At 39.1% G+C, this 16,665-nt stretch overlaps 1 protein-coding gene across 1 annotated transcript in view; it reads left to right on the top strand.

Annotated features, from left to right (window-relative positions):
- Positions 1-16,665, top strand: part of LOC126262931 (protein madd-4-like) — a 469,727-nt gene that overhangs the window by 226,195 nt on the left and 226,867 nt on the right. The window contains exons 8-9 of the mRNA XM_049959860.1: positions 484-637; positions 4,483-4,591. Coding sequence (XP_049815817.1) covers positions 484-637; positions 4,483-4,591 — 263 coding nt within the window. The remainder of the gene's footprint in view (positions 1-483; positions 638-4,482; positions 4,592-16,665) is intronic.

The raw sequence follows: 16,665 nt of genomic DNA, 5'->3' as shown, positions 1-16,665 counted from the left end.
AACAATAGAATAAGGTAGTAATCTAAATAAGAAAATGATGAAGATAAAGTAGTATGCCAGTGAATCAATTGAAAACTCTGTTCAGCACTATTTTCTGTTGATTATGATAGACACCTTTGATAAATTCTGTGACATATAAATGCTGGACAAATGAACCTTTGTTTTTTAATTGTTATGTTCTAATTCTACACATTTTTTTGCTAAAATTTAGTTTTCCTTGGAGTTGATAATAATAATAATAATAATAATAATAATAATAATAATACTGACATCAACAAATCCACAACTGACAAAAGTTGTGTCATACTTTCACCCAATAGTCTCATTTTATTGACAGTTATTATGCTCTAATTTGACTTCACTGCACGTATTATTTATATCTAGTTACAAGGAGTTATATCTAGTTTATTGACTTTTTGAAATTAAAGATATTTACCCATAACATACCTTATTTGTACCTAACATTAATCATTCATGTTTTAGTGCTCTCTAACATGTGGTGTGGGTGTTCAGACCAGAGCTGTGTGGTGTGCTGAAGGTACTGAGCCAAGTGCCCTTTGTGACCCTACAGCACGTCCACCTCCCAAACAGACATGTCTAACGGGAGTCATTTGCCCTGGACCAGAGTACCAGACAGGTTAGTGCTTACCAAACACATCATTTTTCAATTATTGTTGCCCCATTTTATCATCACGGTGATTACTGCAGGTAAATAATGTTTGTGTATTTGACAATAACTACTTTGAAACTGAAAATGGGTAAGACAACAGGATAAGTATAGTGATATGAATGAAAATATGTAAACTAAATAATTGAAGGCGTAAAGGTAACAACCCACTATATAATTATGGCATTGAGTGGTGGGCAGGCATGTAAACAAGATGAAAATGTTGCTACACCTTCAAACAATGTCTCTCTTTAGAAGTAAAATGTTACAAAACAGGCACACAAATATGAACTGATGACATCGTCCTCTCCCATGCATGAGTGCAGCCTCACTGAGCCAAGAGTGACAGTGCCAATACAGTGTATTCACCCAGCCTGGAAAATGGTGCCTTGCAGGAGGTGTGTGTGTGTGTGTGTGTGTGTGTGTGTGTGTGTGTGTGTGTGTGTGTGTTGTTTACGCTTGTTTACATTTCTATTGATGGTGCCACAACTATTTTGGTGAGCTGTTATCTTTACTGTTAACATTATTTATATCACCCACAAGACATCCCATTATAACATTTGTTAACTGTGAGAACAGGTTTTCATAGTTATGTCGTGAAATACATTAGTGCAACACTTTATTAATAGATTCAAATGGATATTACTCATTGTTTGCTTGAGGTTCATATAGCATTTCCTGCCTGCAGCAGGTAACAGTGCTTCCAATGGAGACCATGGACAATAAAGATCTGTTAATTTGAGGTATTAATTTTGGATTTTATAAGAAGCTAAAGAAGTTAGTAATCCAAAAGAAAGGTTAGGAGTTCAGTATCCCATTAATATGATTAATGGGATTAATCAGATTAACAAAGTGATTGACAGCTACTTGTTCACAGGATAGCTTCCATAATAACAACCAATTAGAGAATGAGTTCAGTCGTGCCTCCTGTTGAGCTTATCTTTGTCATATTGCTCTGCTACCTCGAGTGTGATTTGCCACAGTCAGTTGCAGGTGTTATTTCCTGCTATTAAGGTAATAATCATTATTTGTTTTCAGTGTTTCCATTATTTTTTTGTAGAGCACATTTTATGCAACTGACTGTCCTAAACTGATTCCAAAAATATTCAGGGAATTGATAAGACTGTCAACAACCTGCTAAGCAAACCCAATATTGAATTTATCAGGCAGCATGTGAATGTACCCAGGATGGAAACGGCCAGCTGTTGCTACCACAACGATATTGTGTAGGCAGAGAAAGGTGAACTGGCAACAACTGCTACCTCCCATGTGTGACTTTCAATCACTGTTATTCTGATCATGTAGGATATGGAAGGAAGACAGAATCAGCTGTTGTTTTCTTGTGGAAATCACCCATGTACTCTCTTAAAGAAACCACCGAAACCAAAAATGGTATAAGTGGATGTGTGTCATCTTCTATGAGTTGCCAAACATACCAACACATCCAGTTGGATTACTGGAAGTTTGTTGCTTCTTCTGCCCCTAGCAACAAATAAGGGTGAAACGCAGAATATTTATGAAATTGGTCAGTTGAAGAAAAGACATCATGCAGTGTTAGTTTGATTAAAATAAAACACTTTTAATTGCTACGTACAAGACTGGGTGCTGTGACTCGGGTGTCATGCTATTGTGTCTCTCAACTTACACTGTACACTGAATGCTGGCAATGTGCTCAATTTGTTTGTTATATTTTGGGCTTTTGACAAAGCACTAAGAGAGACAAGAGTCCTTATTTACAATATTTACCCCATTTACTGCAGTCTGTAACAACATACAGTCTCACAGTAATGAGCAAAAAGGTAGAATCAACCAAAAAACCAGATACACTATGAAACTTCAGCTGCTACGTTTACAACATAATGCAAAGTGTTGCACTGGACAGCCAAACAGCTGACTTTGAGGTCCTGAAAGATATTTTTTGAAGTTTTTTACTGAGTTTATAGAAAACTATGAAGTTTATTGTGTGTTTGCCAAATGCATTCACATAAAATGGCAACATTATTGTGTACTCTTAATTGAAATGCCATCTGTTGAATTTAGAGGAAATGGTAATCTCTGATGACAGTCTTCTTGTAGCACAACTCATATATATAACTGATAAGTCTTTCTGATGTTTTGAAATTCACTGTGGATGGAAAAACAATCTTCCACCAACAGTTACGCACAGTAAATTTTCTAAAAAAATTATTTAGATGTTTCATCTTTTGTCATTTGTGCATAGCAAGTAGTCATTCAAATGCCTACAATTGTTAGTTTTCCAAATATGCATCAGCTGTAGCTGCCATAAGTCTGCCATATACTAAATGTCAGGCTTTGATCTGATAGTCAGTTCTATATCATATTTAATCCATACATATTTTAAAAGTGATTGTACCTGTGTATGTTCCATGTCTCCTCTTAAACCACTGGCTGGATTTCAAACAAACATAGTGCACATATCATATACTATCTGGAAAGAACCACTATGGGGTAAGAAACATCTGTCTCTCAAAGAGAGATGTGGTGGTGAAAAAGAGGTGTAGCTCACAATGCAGAAATAGCTACTAGATTTATCCAGTATTTGAGAATGACAACACTTAATGACTTCCAGCAGACTTTGCACATAATTTAAAACTTTTGTAATACATTTTTTTTCTCTGGCAGCCCCCAATAAATGATGAAAGGAAACAATATCATCACTTAATGCAGTTTCATTGTTCATGCAGTAAAACTGACACATCAGGTGTGACCTTTTAATTTATTACTTATTTACTAATAACTGTATTTGAAATAATTTTTGCAAACATTATTCAGATAGAACACCGATTGTGCCTGCAGAAATATATCATTGTATGAAACATATTTCACAAGATATGACATCATAAACGCTAGATGTGTTAAAAACCTGCTGTATCATGGATGACATTTTAATTTATTACTTCCTTATTACTAATGCTGTTAATAACACATTATAAGTGGAATGTCCACATAAAAAATAGGATGTACTTGTAAAATTATATCGTTGTACGACACACAGTCAGGAGATATGATGTCATAAACATTGAGCTGTGTAAAATGAAACTGGAGGGCAAAATTCGCTAGACATACAAGTGAAATGTGTGAACAGTTATCTGTGAAATTGTTAAATGTATGTGAAATATGTGTGAGGTATGTATGAAGGCAAAGCTGCAGTAAAAAACTCTTAAATGCCTAAATCAGTTTCAATCAATCTTGGTACTCATGTTATGTGCTGTCTGGAAAGAAATAGTGTGGGGGTATGAACTGGCAACCTCATATTGAGGTGAGGATGATAACATGGAGAGAAAAGGGAGTAGGAAGATGGACAGAGAGATGGATAGAAGGAAATGTACAGAGAAAAGGATGAGGAAATTGACAGATGGGAGGGGGAGGTGGCGAGAGGAGACGGACAGAGAAAGGAGCAGGAGGAGAGGGACAGAGAGAGGGCTAGGAGGAAAGAGACATAGCGAGGGAGGAGACAGATGGGGGGGGGGGGGGAGGGGGGGCGGGTTTGGAAGCATTGGACAGAGGGGGGAGAAGGACATGGACAGAGAGAGGTGAAAGGTGGAAATGGAATAATGGAATTGGAATAAATACATACCCAGGCAACACTAAGTACTCAGCTAGTAACTAAATGTTTAGTTATTAAATGAGAGAATATTTCCTGGTCTTGGCATTTACACCAGTTCTTCACTTATAAGCAGCTGTTGTTTTACTGCGAGTCAGACAGATTTATTGTTTTGACATTTTGTGTTTACTTTATGAACTGAGGTAGTGAACTCTTTATGTTCCATTTACATAATGCTCTGACATTCCAGGAAAAGAAGAAGATAAAATGCCTGGAGGAGATAACAGGCACTCATTGATACAGACTTATGGTCCTTCAAGAGTACCTTCAGAAAATGAAGAAAATGCAAAGCAGCCTTCGTAAGTATGTTGCTTTTAAATGCCATGGTAGCTAATAGTGATAATTATGTTATCTTAAATTTTAAGAAAAGTTTGTGATGAAGATGTGGTAGTTTCTGCAGAGTTATTAATATCAGATAATAAATCTTAAGTCACCCAAAAATAAAGATTTGTGTAAATACAAACAGAGTTCTGTCATGCTCACAGGTAAGTTCTAGAAAATGAGGTAGACATTTATATTTACTACTACCACTATTATTAAAATAACAAATTTTAACAGATATCATGTTAACAGAGATAAAAGAAACATCTGTCTCATGAACCCAGTCAAGTGAAAGTAGCTGTTATTGAGAATCTCGTGATAAACTTGGAGCCTCAAGAATGACAGACTGATACGTATAGTATAATTTCAGAATTCTCATTGTTATAAATTTTCAGGAAGTCACTGAGGGAGAACATCAGTTCCAGTTTAGAATTCCTTTATTGTCTCATATCTGATTTTTTGACACATAACTGGGATTTTTCTTTCTAAGAAACAGCAATAATAGCACAATACAAATAGTGAAACTAAATGTCATGACAATCCAGCAGTGAAAAAGCATATAAAAAGTCTGGAGCAGTAATTATATTACAGCCAGTGAATTATAAATTTGATTGGAAAAGTTAAATACATTTATAACCAGCCAATTATTGAGACCTGATGAGAAAGTTAACTCTTACAGGCATGATATAACTGTAGCTTCCTGGCAGATGTGTGCCAAACTGGGTCTTGAACATTGGACCTTTACACCAGCAAGTGCTTCATGAACTGAGCTATCCAAGCATGACTTGAGACCTGCTGTGAGAACAGGTCATGAGCCAAGCTTGGATAGCTCAGTTGGTGAAGGGCTGACTGACAAAGGTCACAACATCGAGTTGCAGTCAAACACACATCTTTAATCTTCCAGGAAGTTTCAAATCAGCAGACACTCAGCTACAGAGTGAAAATTCGCAAGAAGCAGTCCCCTAGGCAGTGGCTAAGCCACGTCCCTACAGTATCATTTTTGTTAGGATTGCAGTCCTGGTAGATATGCAGAAGAACTTGTGCGAAGTTTGGAAGGTAGAAGATGAGGTATGGCAGAAGTAAAGCTATGAGATCAAGTTGTGAGTTGTGCTTGGATAGCTCAGTTTGTGGAGCAGTAGCCAGCAAAAACAAAGAGCCCAGGTTTGACAGTTGGTCTGACACTCAGTTTTAATCTGCCAGGAAGTTTGAAATCACCGCACACTCCACTACAGAGTGAAAATCTGTCAGATTCTTGTGTTTAAAGAAACAAATGACTTCAGTTAATGTAGCCTATTTCATCTTCATGATAAACCTCATTTTTATGTTATACTTGTTTGAAGGGAAAACACATTATTTACTGATTTACTGTAAGCTTGTAATATATTTGTATTTTATGTGACTCAAAAGTGACATAAGAGTGTTGTACAGTTGAAATTAACTAATTTTGGTGTTCACGTCTCAGGTATTTTTCAGTCATTTATAAAGAACTTTGTTCAGGGCAAAACTTACTTGGTTTGGCCATCGGTGTAACTTGAGGTATAATGAAGTCCGTTTGCATTTCCTCAAGAGAATAATTGTGCACTACATTGAAATAGCTTTGCAAAATTTGAGACCGGAGAAGACATCTGAAACAATATCTGGTAGCTTTTGTTTCCCATATGAGTTTCAAGGATTAAACACCAATTATAAGATGTCCTGAGTTCTGCTGAAGCTGTCTGTTATTTGAATTAAAGTTTTTAATCCCTTCTGTTGGCTGATTTTAACCACATGGTCATTGTTGTATGATTATATGTATGCTAATGAGAGAGCATATGCAGTCATAAATAAAAAATAAAATGGTGAAATCAAACAGTGGAAACTGCAGGTAGGAATATCAACAATGTAGGAAAACATATATTGCTGCTTACCATAAAGAAGACACACTAAGTTGCAGACAGGCTCAAGTAAGACACTTACATAGAGCTTTCAGCCACAGCCTTCATCAGCAAAAGAGAAACACACACCATTCATACAAACAAGCAAGCACACCTCATGCATACATGATCGCCGCCTCCAGCATCTCAGGCCAGACTGCAACAATCATGTGGGATGCAAGCAGGAATATGGACAGGCCAGGGAAAGGAAGGGATAGTAGTGCATGGATGTGGAGAGAGATGAACAATATCTGGTGGAGTGTGCAGTGACTAGAATGCCAACAGGCACTGCATCAGGAGGTTGTGGGGCAGGGAGGTGGGGGAAAAAGGAGCGAAAAAGGAGAGGAGCAGGGAAAGATGGGTGAGTGTGTTGGCTGAGGGTGGTAAGCAAAGAGGGTGGGAGACAAGGGTGAGGAGTAGATGGGAGGACAGAGTGGGTGGAGGATGTGGAGGGGAGGATCCAGATGTCTTGGGTACTGAAGCAATCATTGAAATCAAGCATGTTATGTTCAGCTACATGTTGCGCCACAGGGTGCTCTTGGTCACAGTATGGTGGGGACATTCATCCCTGTTGACAGCTGGTTGGTACCATACCAATACAAAAAGCTGTGCAATAATTGCAGCAGAGCTGGTAAATGACATGGCTGCTTTCACAGTTGGCCTGGCCCCTGATAGTGTAGGATAAACCTGTGACAAGACTGGAATAGGAAGTGCTGTATGGGTGAATTGAGCAGTTCTTGCACCTGTGTCTTCCACAGGGATATGATCCTTGTGACAAGGGTTTGGGATTGGGAGTGGCATAGAAATTGAATAGCATGTTGTGGGGGTTGGATGGCTGAAGGAACACCACTTTAGGAGGGGTTGAAGTATCTCAGGTAGGATGTACCTCATTCCAGGGCATAATGATTGGTAATAAAAGCCTGACAAAGCATATGGTTCAGTTGTTCCAGTCCAGGGTGGTACCAGATGATGAAGTGTGAAGGCCATGGTGAGACCCTGAGCATACGGAGCAAGTGAGTTATTGTCACTGCCTACATGGCAGTGCCTAGGTGGCCATGCTGTATGGGAGTGATTTTTTTAGTGTGAAAGGAATGACAGCTCTCAAAAATCAGGTACATGTGTCCATGAGGTGTGCTTGCTTGTGTACGTGAATGATGTGTGTTTCTCTTTTACTGATGAAGGCTGTGGCCAAAATCTCTATGTAGGTGTCGTGATTGTACCTGTTTGCAGCATATCATGTCTTCTGTATGTAAGTAGCAATCTACCTTTTCCTACATTGTAAATAAAATGGTGAGGCATGTTCAAATGAATTTTCAAACCAGTGGCCATAGTTTGCATTCCAAAACATAACAGGTTAGTCTACTCACTTCTATTGCCAAATTAAATATTCCATTTGGCTATTCAAGGGTTAGAGTAATCTGTCACACTTTATAATTCAGTCTATAGTCGGTTCAGTGAATTGGAATGAATTTGGTCAACTGTTGGAGATTTTCTTTTACTATTTATTATTTTTTTATTGATGACTGTGTATGTGGTCTGCTATTGGAATATACTGGGTGTCCCTCCCTAGAGTTGTCGGGTGCATTTTCACTGTTGTTTTGGTAGGTATTTTTATTTTCTACGTTGTGCAGCTGGATCCAGCCAAAACAAATACTGCTCACTACGTCTTTCATGTGACACCCATTGCCATTGGAAAGCATCCGTTTGTTTCCCGTTACAAACAAAATTATTTTTAAAGCAGAATTTTGCATTCCCAACCATTAGAGTGGTCTCAGATTAATCTAGTGTGAAGTTTGTTTTATTGACAAGGGATGGTACTCTAGAAGTGACAGCACTGCCCTGGCCCATATTGACTGCTACCATCATGCAGCAGCACTCCTCAGTCATGCTGGAGTTCTGGTTATCCTCTGTATGTTAATAACTTACTGGTAAAATGAATATCACACTAGACTAATTTGGATGGACAGTTAAAATTCCACTTAAAAATAATTTTATTTGTGATGGGAAACAAACCAAAACTTTCCATCGACACTAGGTGTTGCATGAAAGAAATGATGAGCAATATTTATCTGGACTGACTACAGCTATACACTACAAAAACAAAATTGCAAATATCTGCCGAAACACCAGAGAAAATGCACCTGACAACTCTTAGCAAGATACCCTGTATATGATGGCAGTTGATGATGACCATGTGGTCAGTGACCAGTAATCATGAAGGAAACATTTCATTCAAATAACAGACTGTCTTAGTGGAATCATGATGTCTTATCAAAAATTACTGGAACCTGTAGTCAAAGTTCAAAATTCAATCTCTGCTCAAAATTTGAAAGAAATTATGTACAAGTATTGTTTAAATTTCTTCATCTATGTATCATCCCACTACACTGTACATATTAGGAGCAACATTAATAGTGCAGAACAGTGCTCTAAAATTTGCATTTGGTGGAGTGCAGGTTATATGTGAAAAATATTTTCAAAGCTAAGATACCTTGCGATTACCAGTCAGAATCAAAATAATCTATACACACTTATGAAAGAAGTCTCCTCTTGCTGAGAAAAGAAAAGAATAAAATCAACCTGACAGTGTCCCAGTTTCATGGAGGGAGACATAAATTTATATACATATTTGATAAGATCCAGTACATAAGGCATTACATGTTGACAAATGTACTGCAAAATAATATATCTATCTGCATATATCATAGATGGAAATTTTACTTAGTGGTAAACTTTAACCCAGTTATTGAAGGCTTTCTGAAACTCAAAGGATCTAATTATTTACCAGTGTGTCTTCATCTTAAGCACTGTAAACCTGTGTGTGAAGAAAATGATACATATTTTGTAATATGAGTAGTCTTCTTAAATCTGTGATTGAAGGGTAATATATATAGTAAATAGTAGATTTGTAAAGGTATGTGGTGAACAATAATTACTGCCATGGTCACAAGCTTAACTCAAGTGCTAACTAAACTTTATAACTACATTTTTATTAAAATATTTGACTGAACGTTTTCAAAATGAAATCCACTTAAATGTACTATCAGACTTCATGCAATTGTTCCATGTCTACCCATTATTGGAAATAATTTTTTAAATTGTCTGAATTGATGTTGTTTACTGCCTTCAGAAACTTAATTTTGATCTTTAATAAGCCTAAAAAATGCTTCAGTTTAAGATTCTTTTCATTTTAGGAAACAGATATCACATGAATTAGGTTGACAAGAAACAATTCTCATTTTGTTTTGGACAAAGTGCCTGACATTCATTGTAATGTGCTCAGGAGAATTTTGGCGAAGAAGTGCTATAGTGTCTTAGATAATCATTTAGCACAAGAAGGAATTTTTGTTCGCTTACTGTGTCATGATTAGAAACAGTAACATAAAAAAAGCAAGGATTATATTCATGTTAGATCTCATCTGCTATGCCTTAGTCAGTTTGTTGATGAAGCTCCCTTCCTTTGGCTTCATTGTTGTTACCAATACCATTACTACATGGTAACGTCTTCCATAATTTCTGACTTCTATGTTCTGTTGGTGTCATACATCCAAACAGCTGGTTCTCTATTTCACACATGAAGAATGAATTTTACTCTGACCTATTACACCTTCAAAGTTTCTATTAAAATCCATTGGCATAAACTCTTGGAAATTTCAGACATTGCATCCAGTTCACCAGTCGTTATGCAATAGCCGTGCTCAAATGCACCACATGGAAATTGAATGAGGTGCCAGATGTAGATTCTATTTGATTGTGATAAACTTTTTTTAGTGTTAAAATCACTCATAAAAAGTTTGCTGCTGGAAAGCTTTATCCATGTAAATTGTTGAAGGCATTGTGACTTGTTGCTACAGATTTCTCTAACAAGGAGCACCATTTGATGATGGCATATTGCTCATTGAGGTCATAATTGGAAAGCTATTGAACATTTCAGTTTAAGATAAAAAACCACAGACAAAAAAATCACACTGAATTCAGTCTTTCAGACATTTTGTTCTGTTAATCCCATAATGGGATAAGTTCTGCACTAACAATTAGAAGCATCCAGTGCAGTACAGTGCTATACAATATACCGATAATGAAAAATGACTAATATTAATTACTTACTTAGTTAATTATAGGAATTACTTCTAGATTACTTTACACATATGCGAAAAAAATAGCAGCTGCGTTGGAAAAAGCCACTACCACTTGCCCCACACTATTTAGTGCTGGTTTTATCTAATACCTGAAATAAATGGTTTAGGTATCTTTACACAGAATGTTATTAGCTGTCTATGTATTGGCAAAGTCAGTTTATTTAAAATTAACATTAGAGTTAAGTGGAATTTCCACCCATGAGTCCAAATATTCTGATAAATTAGAGAAAGAATGACTAATAAAGGACTCTGTAATATAATTGGATAGACAAAAAATCTACTCACCAAGTGGTGGCAGGAGAAAACACATGAGATAAAATGAAATGAGCAAGCTTTAGGGGCCAGTGATTTCTTCTTAAAAGCGTTGAAGGTGATGGAAGAGGGATGAAAGAAAAGAACTGCAAGGTTTGAGAAATGGGGAGAATCATGGAAAAGTCATCCAGAATCCTGTGTCAAGGGAGACTTACAGGATAGTATGAGAAGGAAAGACTGAATGTTGGGGACTGAACTGGATGAGATTTCAAATCCCAAATCTTGTCCATTGCAGTCCACAACAATCAGTCTTTCGTTCTCACTCTGTCTGGTAAGTCTGCCCTGACCTGGGGTTCTGGTTGACTTTTGTGTCATTCTTCCCATTTCCTAAACCTCACTAGTCCTTTTTCTTCATTCCACTTCCTTCCCTTTCAAATCTTCTGCTAGAAGGGGGAGCCACTGGTTCCAAAAGCCTTCACAATTCGCTAACTTTTATGTGTTTTCACTGGTTGCCACTTGGCGAGTAGATTTTTTGTCCATCCAATTGTATTTTAAAAAGTTGATTATTTTCATTGATAAAATAAGGGACTCTGTCATTTTGCCTTTGAATATCTGGGGATTCCTGATTTCCTGCCAGAAGTCTACCACCAACTTGGCACAAGAAAACGTTTCATTCTGAGCTTAAATAGGGACGCATTGCTGATATAGATGTTATTTGTACTTCTGCTAATGTTATTGTTAACTGTATAGGTTATACTATGTTCACCTTTGGTATTAACCACAAATGCCATTACAGAGTGAATGTATTTGCATGCAAGCTGAAAGACATTTCTCATTTATAGGTGAAACTGGGGTGGGGAGTGGGAAGGTTCAGAAGGTGTCCCCAAATGGAAGGCTTTGTGTCCCCATAGGGTTGTTACAGCGTTAAACAAGTTTAGAGAGACAGAGAAAAAAAATGACAATTGTATTAAGACTGATACCAAACAAATACTATTAAAACAGTTGCCATGATTTTAATTAATTACCATCAAATAGATATCAGTGCTTCAACAAACAACCAACACTGACTGAATAGTCAGCTGCAGCGGTAAGTTCACAAAGAAGTTAACTGAATGTCTCAGAATGAGCTGCTATTAATTACCAAAACACCTGTCATTATGCTGAAACCGAGAACAGTCATTTTTAATTACTGTTAGGAAAGGCACATAATAATGTTTAAAGGGAGGCAGGTAAGACAATAGACTCAAATAATCAGTTTTACCAAATTAAGATAGGTGATCACTTAGTGCACAGTTACAGTCAGCTAAATGATGCAAAGGAGATCGTGAAGCTATCTTGTAGGAGGCTACCCACGGCTGCTGCCTTATGGCAAAGACTCAATGTGACAGAGCAGCATCAGGTGCGGCGGAGGGTAGGGGCGTCATTGGCTGGTAAGGATGACCCTGTTGAAGATGCTTCGAGGTGCAGCATGTGGAATCCAACAGGAGACAGTGCAAGAGCCATCAGAGGCACAGGACTAGGATTATGCACTGGAGCCTGACAAGGAGGCACTGGACCAGTCCAGTCACTTGGATGAGTGACAGCTGTTATCAGTGGCAAACAGTCACCCTTGCCATTGTTTCACCACATGCTTGGACACCAGTGGTCAAGTGTACCCCTTGACAGTGTTTCACTACTTGCAGCAGCCTTCAGAAACACCATGGAACAACAAACAAACAACTGGTGTTCAAGTACACAGTATCAAACAGAACAAAAAACAAAATATCAGTATATAACCAGAATCCTTGACTTGCCAGAAACCTCTCAGTACAAGATATGTGACACCAGTGCAAATGACAAAACTAGGGGCTGGGCCGGAAATGACAACTGGAGTGGCCACATGCCAGCTGCTGCAAAGCCAGTGGGAATGATGGGTGGCGGCGGATGTCGCAGCAGTGATGAGAGGACTGGCCGCAGCAGGGCTGGCACTGAACGCACTACCAAGACAACTAGCATCAGTTCCACAGGACTGGTGATGCCAGGAAGGCTGGCAGGAACATGGGTGGCAGCAGGAAGAGTGAGGAACAGATGGACGAATTGACAGGTGATGTCAGAGCTGACAGAAGTGACACTGAGAGGAGGGCAGACCATAAGGGGGCCAGTGCCAACGGGACTGACACAGACGATGAGACAGGCAGTATCTGATGGTATCACAGGCAAGGGCTGGGCCAATAGTGGCTGTAGCTGTAGAGCTCTGAGAATATGACAAGGAGTGCTGCAGGGCATGACAATAGTATTGTAAACAACCTGACTGAAGGGGGCCCATGGCATACACACAAAACTTGGACGCCCTGTGAGGACTCTATTCAGGGACAAGTTCACTTGAACACTGTGAAAATGACTGTCTGACATTAACTAGGGCATGGCAAGTGCATTGCTCAGCTGAAGGCAACTGACACAACAAAACTGCACATTTAACCATTCCACTAACTATTCGTAGTCTGCGTCCTCTGGATGAGAACCTGGGAAAAACCGACAACACAAACTAACAACACAAAATAAACATTTCTGCACCTGTATTGGGAAGAAAATTAGCACTGCATTGCATTCGTGGTATTCTGTAGTCATTAAAGTGTGATCCCAACTGTTGACAATACTGGTGCTAGTCCTCATTATGACCGTAAAAACACAAAGCAGCACAGATATGGGAGTGGAATATCAAGATGTGGCTGTAGCAGCCAAAACCTGAGTGAACTGAGTGATGCCCTGTGGCAGTGTCTGAATTTGTTGCTGCTGTAACTGAATGATATGAGACAAACAGTTCCACTGATTGGGGAGACATGATAATGGAAAAGGACACTCAAACTGTAGGCAAAAACATAATGCCAGTCATGCCACTTGAATAATTACAGAAATATGAAAGACACTAACAAACTAATGAAGACAATACAGACCCAACAGCATCAACTAAAAAATTCCTTTGGAAACAACAGTACAGAGTGCAAAGTGAGAAATTCACTGTGGAAAAGAAACCCAGAGTGTTCTAGGATATTTGCTCATGAAATCTTCCCAGGAAAAGCTAGTCCACCATGGTATGCTTGAGATCTTCTGTGAAGATTCATAGAATGTGACTGACACCACTGAATACAGACTGTGACAACACCAAAAACAGGAATACGCTATCCAATCAAAACAGAGTTACACAGGCAAAAGTCCATTCGCTTGAAAACCTCTCAAGCAGTGAGTAAAACAGAATGTTAGTCTAGCAAACAAACTAATCAACAGCAGGAACCATAAAACACAGATGAAAAATCTCATTGCCTGTATTTCTATGGCAGACAAGGAAAGAAAAAACAACTGCAACATTATACCTTAACACACGTGGACACAGACTCATCATCATTTTCCTTTCCTTCTCTTTGTATGTGATTGCTTGCTATGTTCAAAGACAATTCTAAAGTTGCAATACTGTGGTTGCTTGCCGAGTTCAGAGACAATTCTGAAGTTGCAATACAAACACATTATTATCTGCACAAAGTCACAATGATGTTCGTCCCAAAACAACTACTGAAAGATTGGCCATTGTCACTGAATTAACTAACGCAAAATTTATTGTCATCGTAACTGATCCATAGGAACTGGATCCTGTATGGCTGTAGGGCAGTATCTGTGAGGGACAACTCTGTGTAGAGTAGTGTATGCATGGCGATATTGCGAAGCAGAGTAGAGCAGAGCATCCTGGTTTGACTTGCCAATTGAACTGCACTATACTGGAATTCAAACTGCAACTCACACTGGAATCCAAATTGGAATTGGCCTACTTGAAGCTGTGCCTGGCCTCATGTACACAGCAGGTGAAAGTACATTTCGATCCATGATAGCAGCACTTCTAGTTTGCTGGTGTGCGCACTGTTCCGCAGCATATCTGATGCCCCTGGTGGAACTGGTGGAACAAATGGCACCTAAATATACCGTTTGTATACAGCATGGCATTGTGACACATGATGCCTGTCTTGCATGAATTCACAAGGCTGGAGCAGAAACTTTCGTGGGTGATGTGTAGGCAACTCCACACGGTAGAAATGTCGGGCTGGCAATGGGCATATGATGCCTACTGCCAGTATACACTATCAGTGGTCCACCACCCTGGGAAGGGCAGCAGTGGAACAGTGAGTGATGCCTCATAGATGCTCAATATGTTGTCATACAAATCATTGTTAAAACAAGCATTTATTGCTCATAAACCACAACAGTTGTGGTGATACTCAGGGAAGTCAATGCCTGTGTGATGTAAGCTATGTACATCCCATGAAGAGGTGCAGTTATGAGTAAGCTATGTACATCCCATGAAGAGGTGCAGTTATGAGTGAGAGGGCTAACAGCTTGCAGTGTTGGGTGGCTTGTGATGAGGTGGCAGAGGTTCTGCAAGGGGACTGACTGCAGCAATGAGCAGTGGCTCACAATGCATTCTAGAGTCTGCCTGGCAATGCAGGACATACTGCACAAAGGCATGGAGATTCATGTTGTGAATGAAATGGTTCACATTGGCATTGGTGGCTGTCCACACAAGCAAAGACAGACAGCAAGGAGTTTACCTGCTGGGGCAATGATGTTTGAATGGCTGATTGGTCCCGGGATCAAACTGAAGGCCTCCAAAGTAGGAGCTAGCAGCAGCTGAAGTAGCCCCATGTGACCCACTGGTTGCAAGGTAGTAGGGCCACAGCTAGCAAAGGCAGAGTCTGGAGGTGGTGTCTGGTTGATCCATGTAGACTTATAGACTGTTATAGGTTCCCCCTCAAGACTGATGGCTGGCAGACTGTGATATTTTTGACTAAAAATGGTAAGTATTTATATGGACTTGGCCTGTCCTTGTTTTGCTACAAGATCAGTTTCTGTTGCATAAGCCCAGCAAAACCATAGGCTGGTTGTGGAGAAATCAGCCCACCAATGCTGCAGTGGCCTCGTTTTTCTGCTGCATTGCTGATATTTCAACTCCGGTCCCTCGACTCCCTGTGATGTGGTAATTGCCGGGCATGGTAGCAACAACTCTTGTTGTATCAGCTGGCAGTCCCTAATCTAACAGAGTCCAATCAACTCTTGTCTGACCATCTTTCATGGCTTCTTGTGTTAGCCATGGCAGTTTTCTCAATTTTACTCAGTTGTCCCCAGTAAATTATTTTGCAGTTCAACACTATAAGGGAAACTGCTTATGGAACACCAGTGCATCCCATTCTTGAGAACTGCATGAGTGCTTGGGATCCCCATCTGCTCATATTAAAACAAGATGAAGTGATTTGTTAGCAATAGGTTTGACCAACAAATGGTTATTATGGAAATGCTTCAAATTCAAATGGGTATTCCTCGAGGAAAGATTACGTTCTTTTTTGCATAGCACTATTGAGAAAATTTAGAAAATTTGTCACTGATGTTAGAATGGTTATACTACTGCCAACACACATTTTGTCTAAGGATCACGAAGACAAGATAAGAAAGTTGGATTCATATGGAGGCATTAGATAGTTGTTTTTCCCTTGCTCTGGTTGTGAGTGGAAGTGGAATTGGAATGGGAATGACTGGTGGTGGTACAAGGTATCCTCTGCCATACACCATATGGTGGTTTGGAGAGTATGTATGTACACTCCTGGAAATTGAAATAAGAACACCGTGAATTCATTGTCACAGGAAGGGGAAACTTTATTGACACATTCCTGGGGTCAGATACATCACATGATCACACTGACAGAACCACAGGCACATAGACACAGGCAA

Source organism: Schistocerca nitens, chromosome 6 (genome assembly GCF_023898315.1).
Source record: "Schistocerca nitens isolate TAMUIC-IGC-003100 chromosome 6, iqSchNite1.1, whole genome shotgun sequence".
NCBI lineage: Eukaryota > Metazoa > Arthropoda > Insecta > Orthoptera > Acrididae > Schistocerca > Schistocerca nitens.
This window is presented reverse-complemented; position numbering and strand designations above follow the sequence as displayed.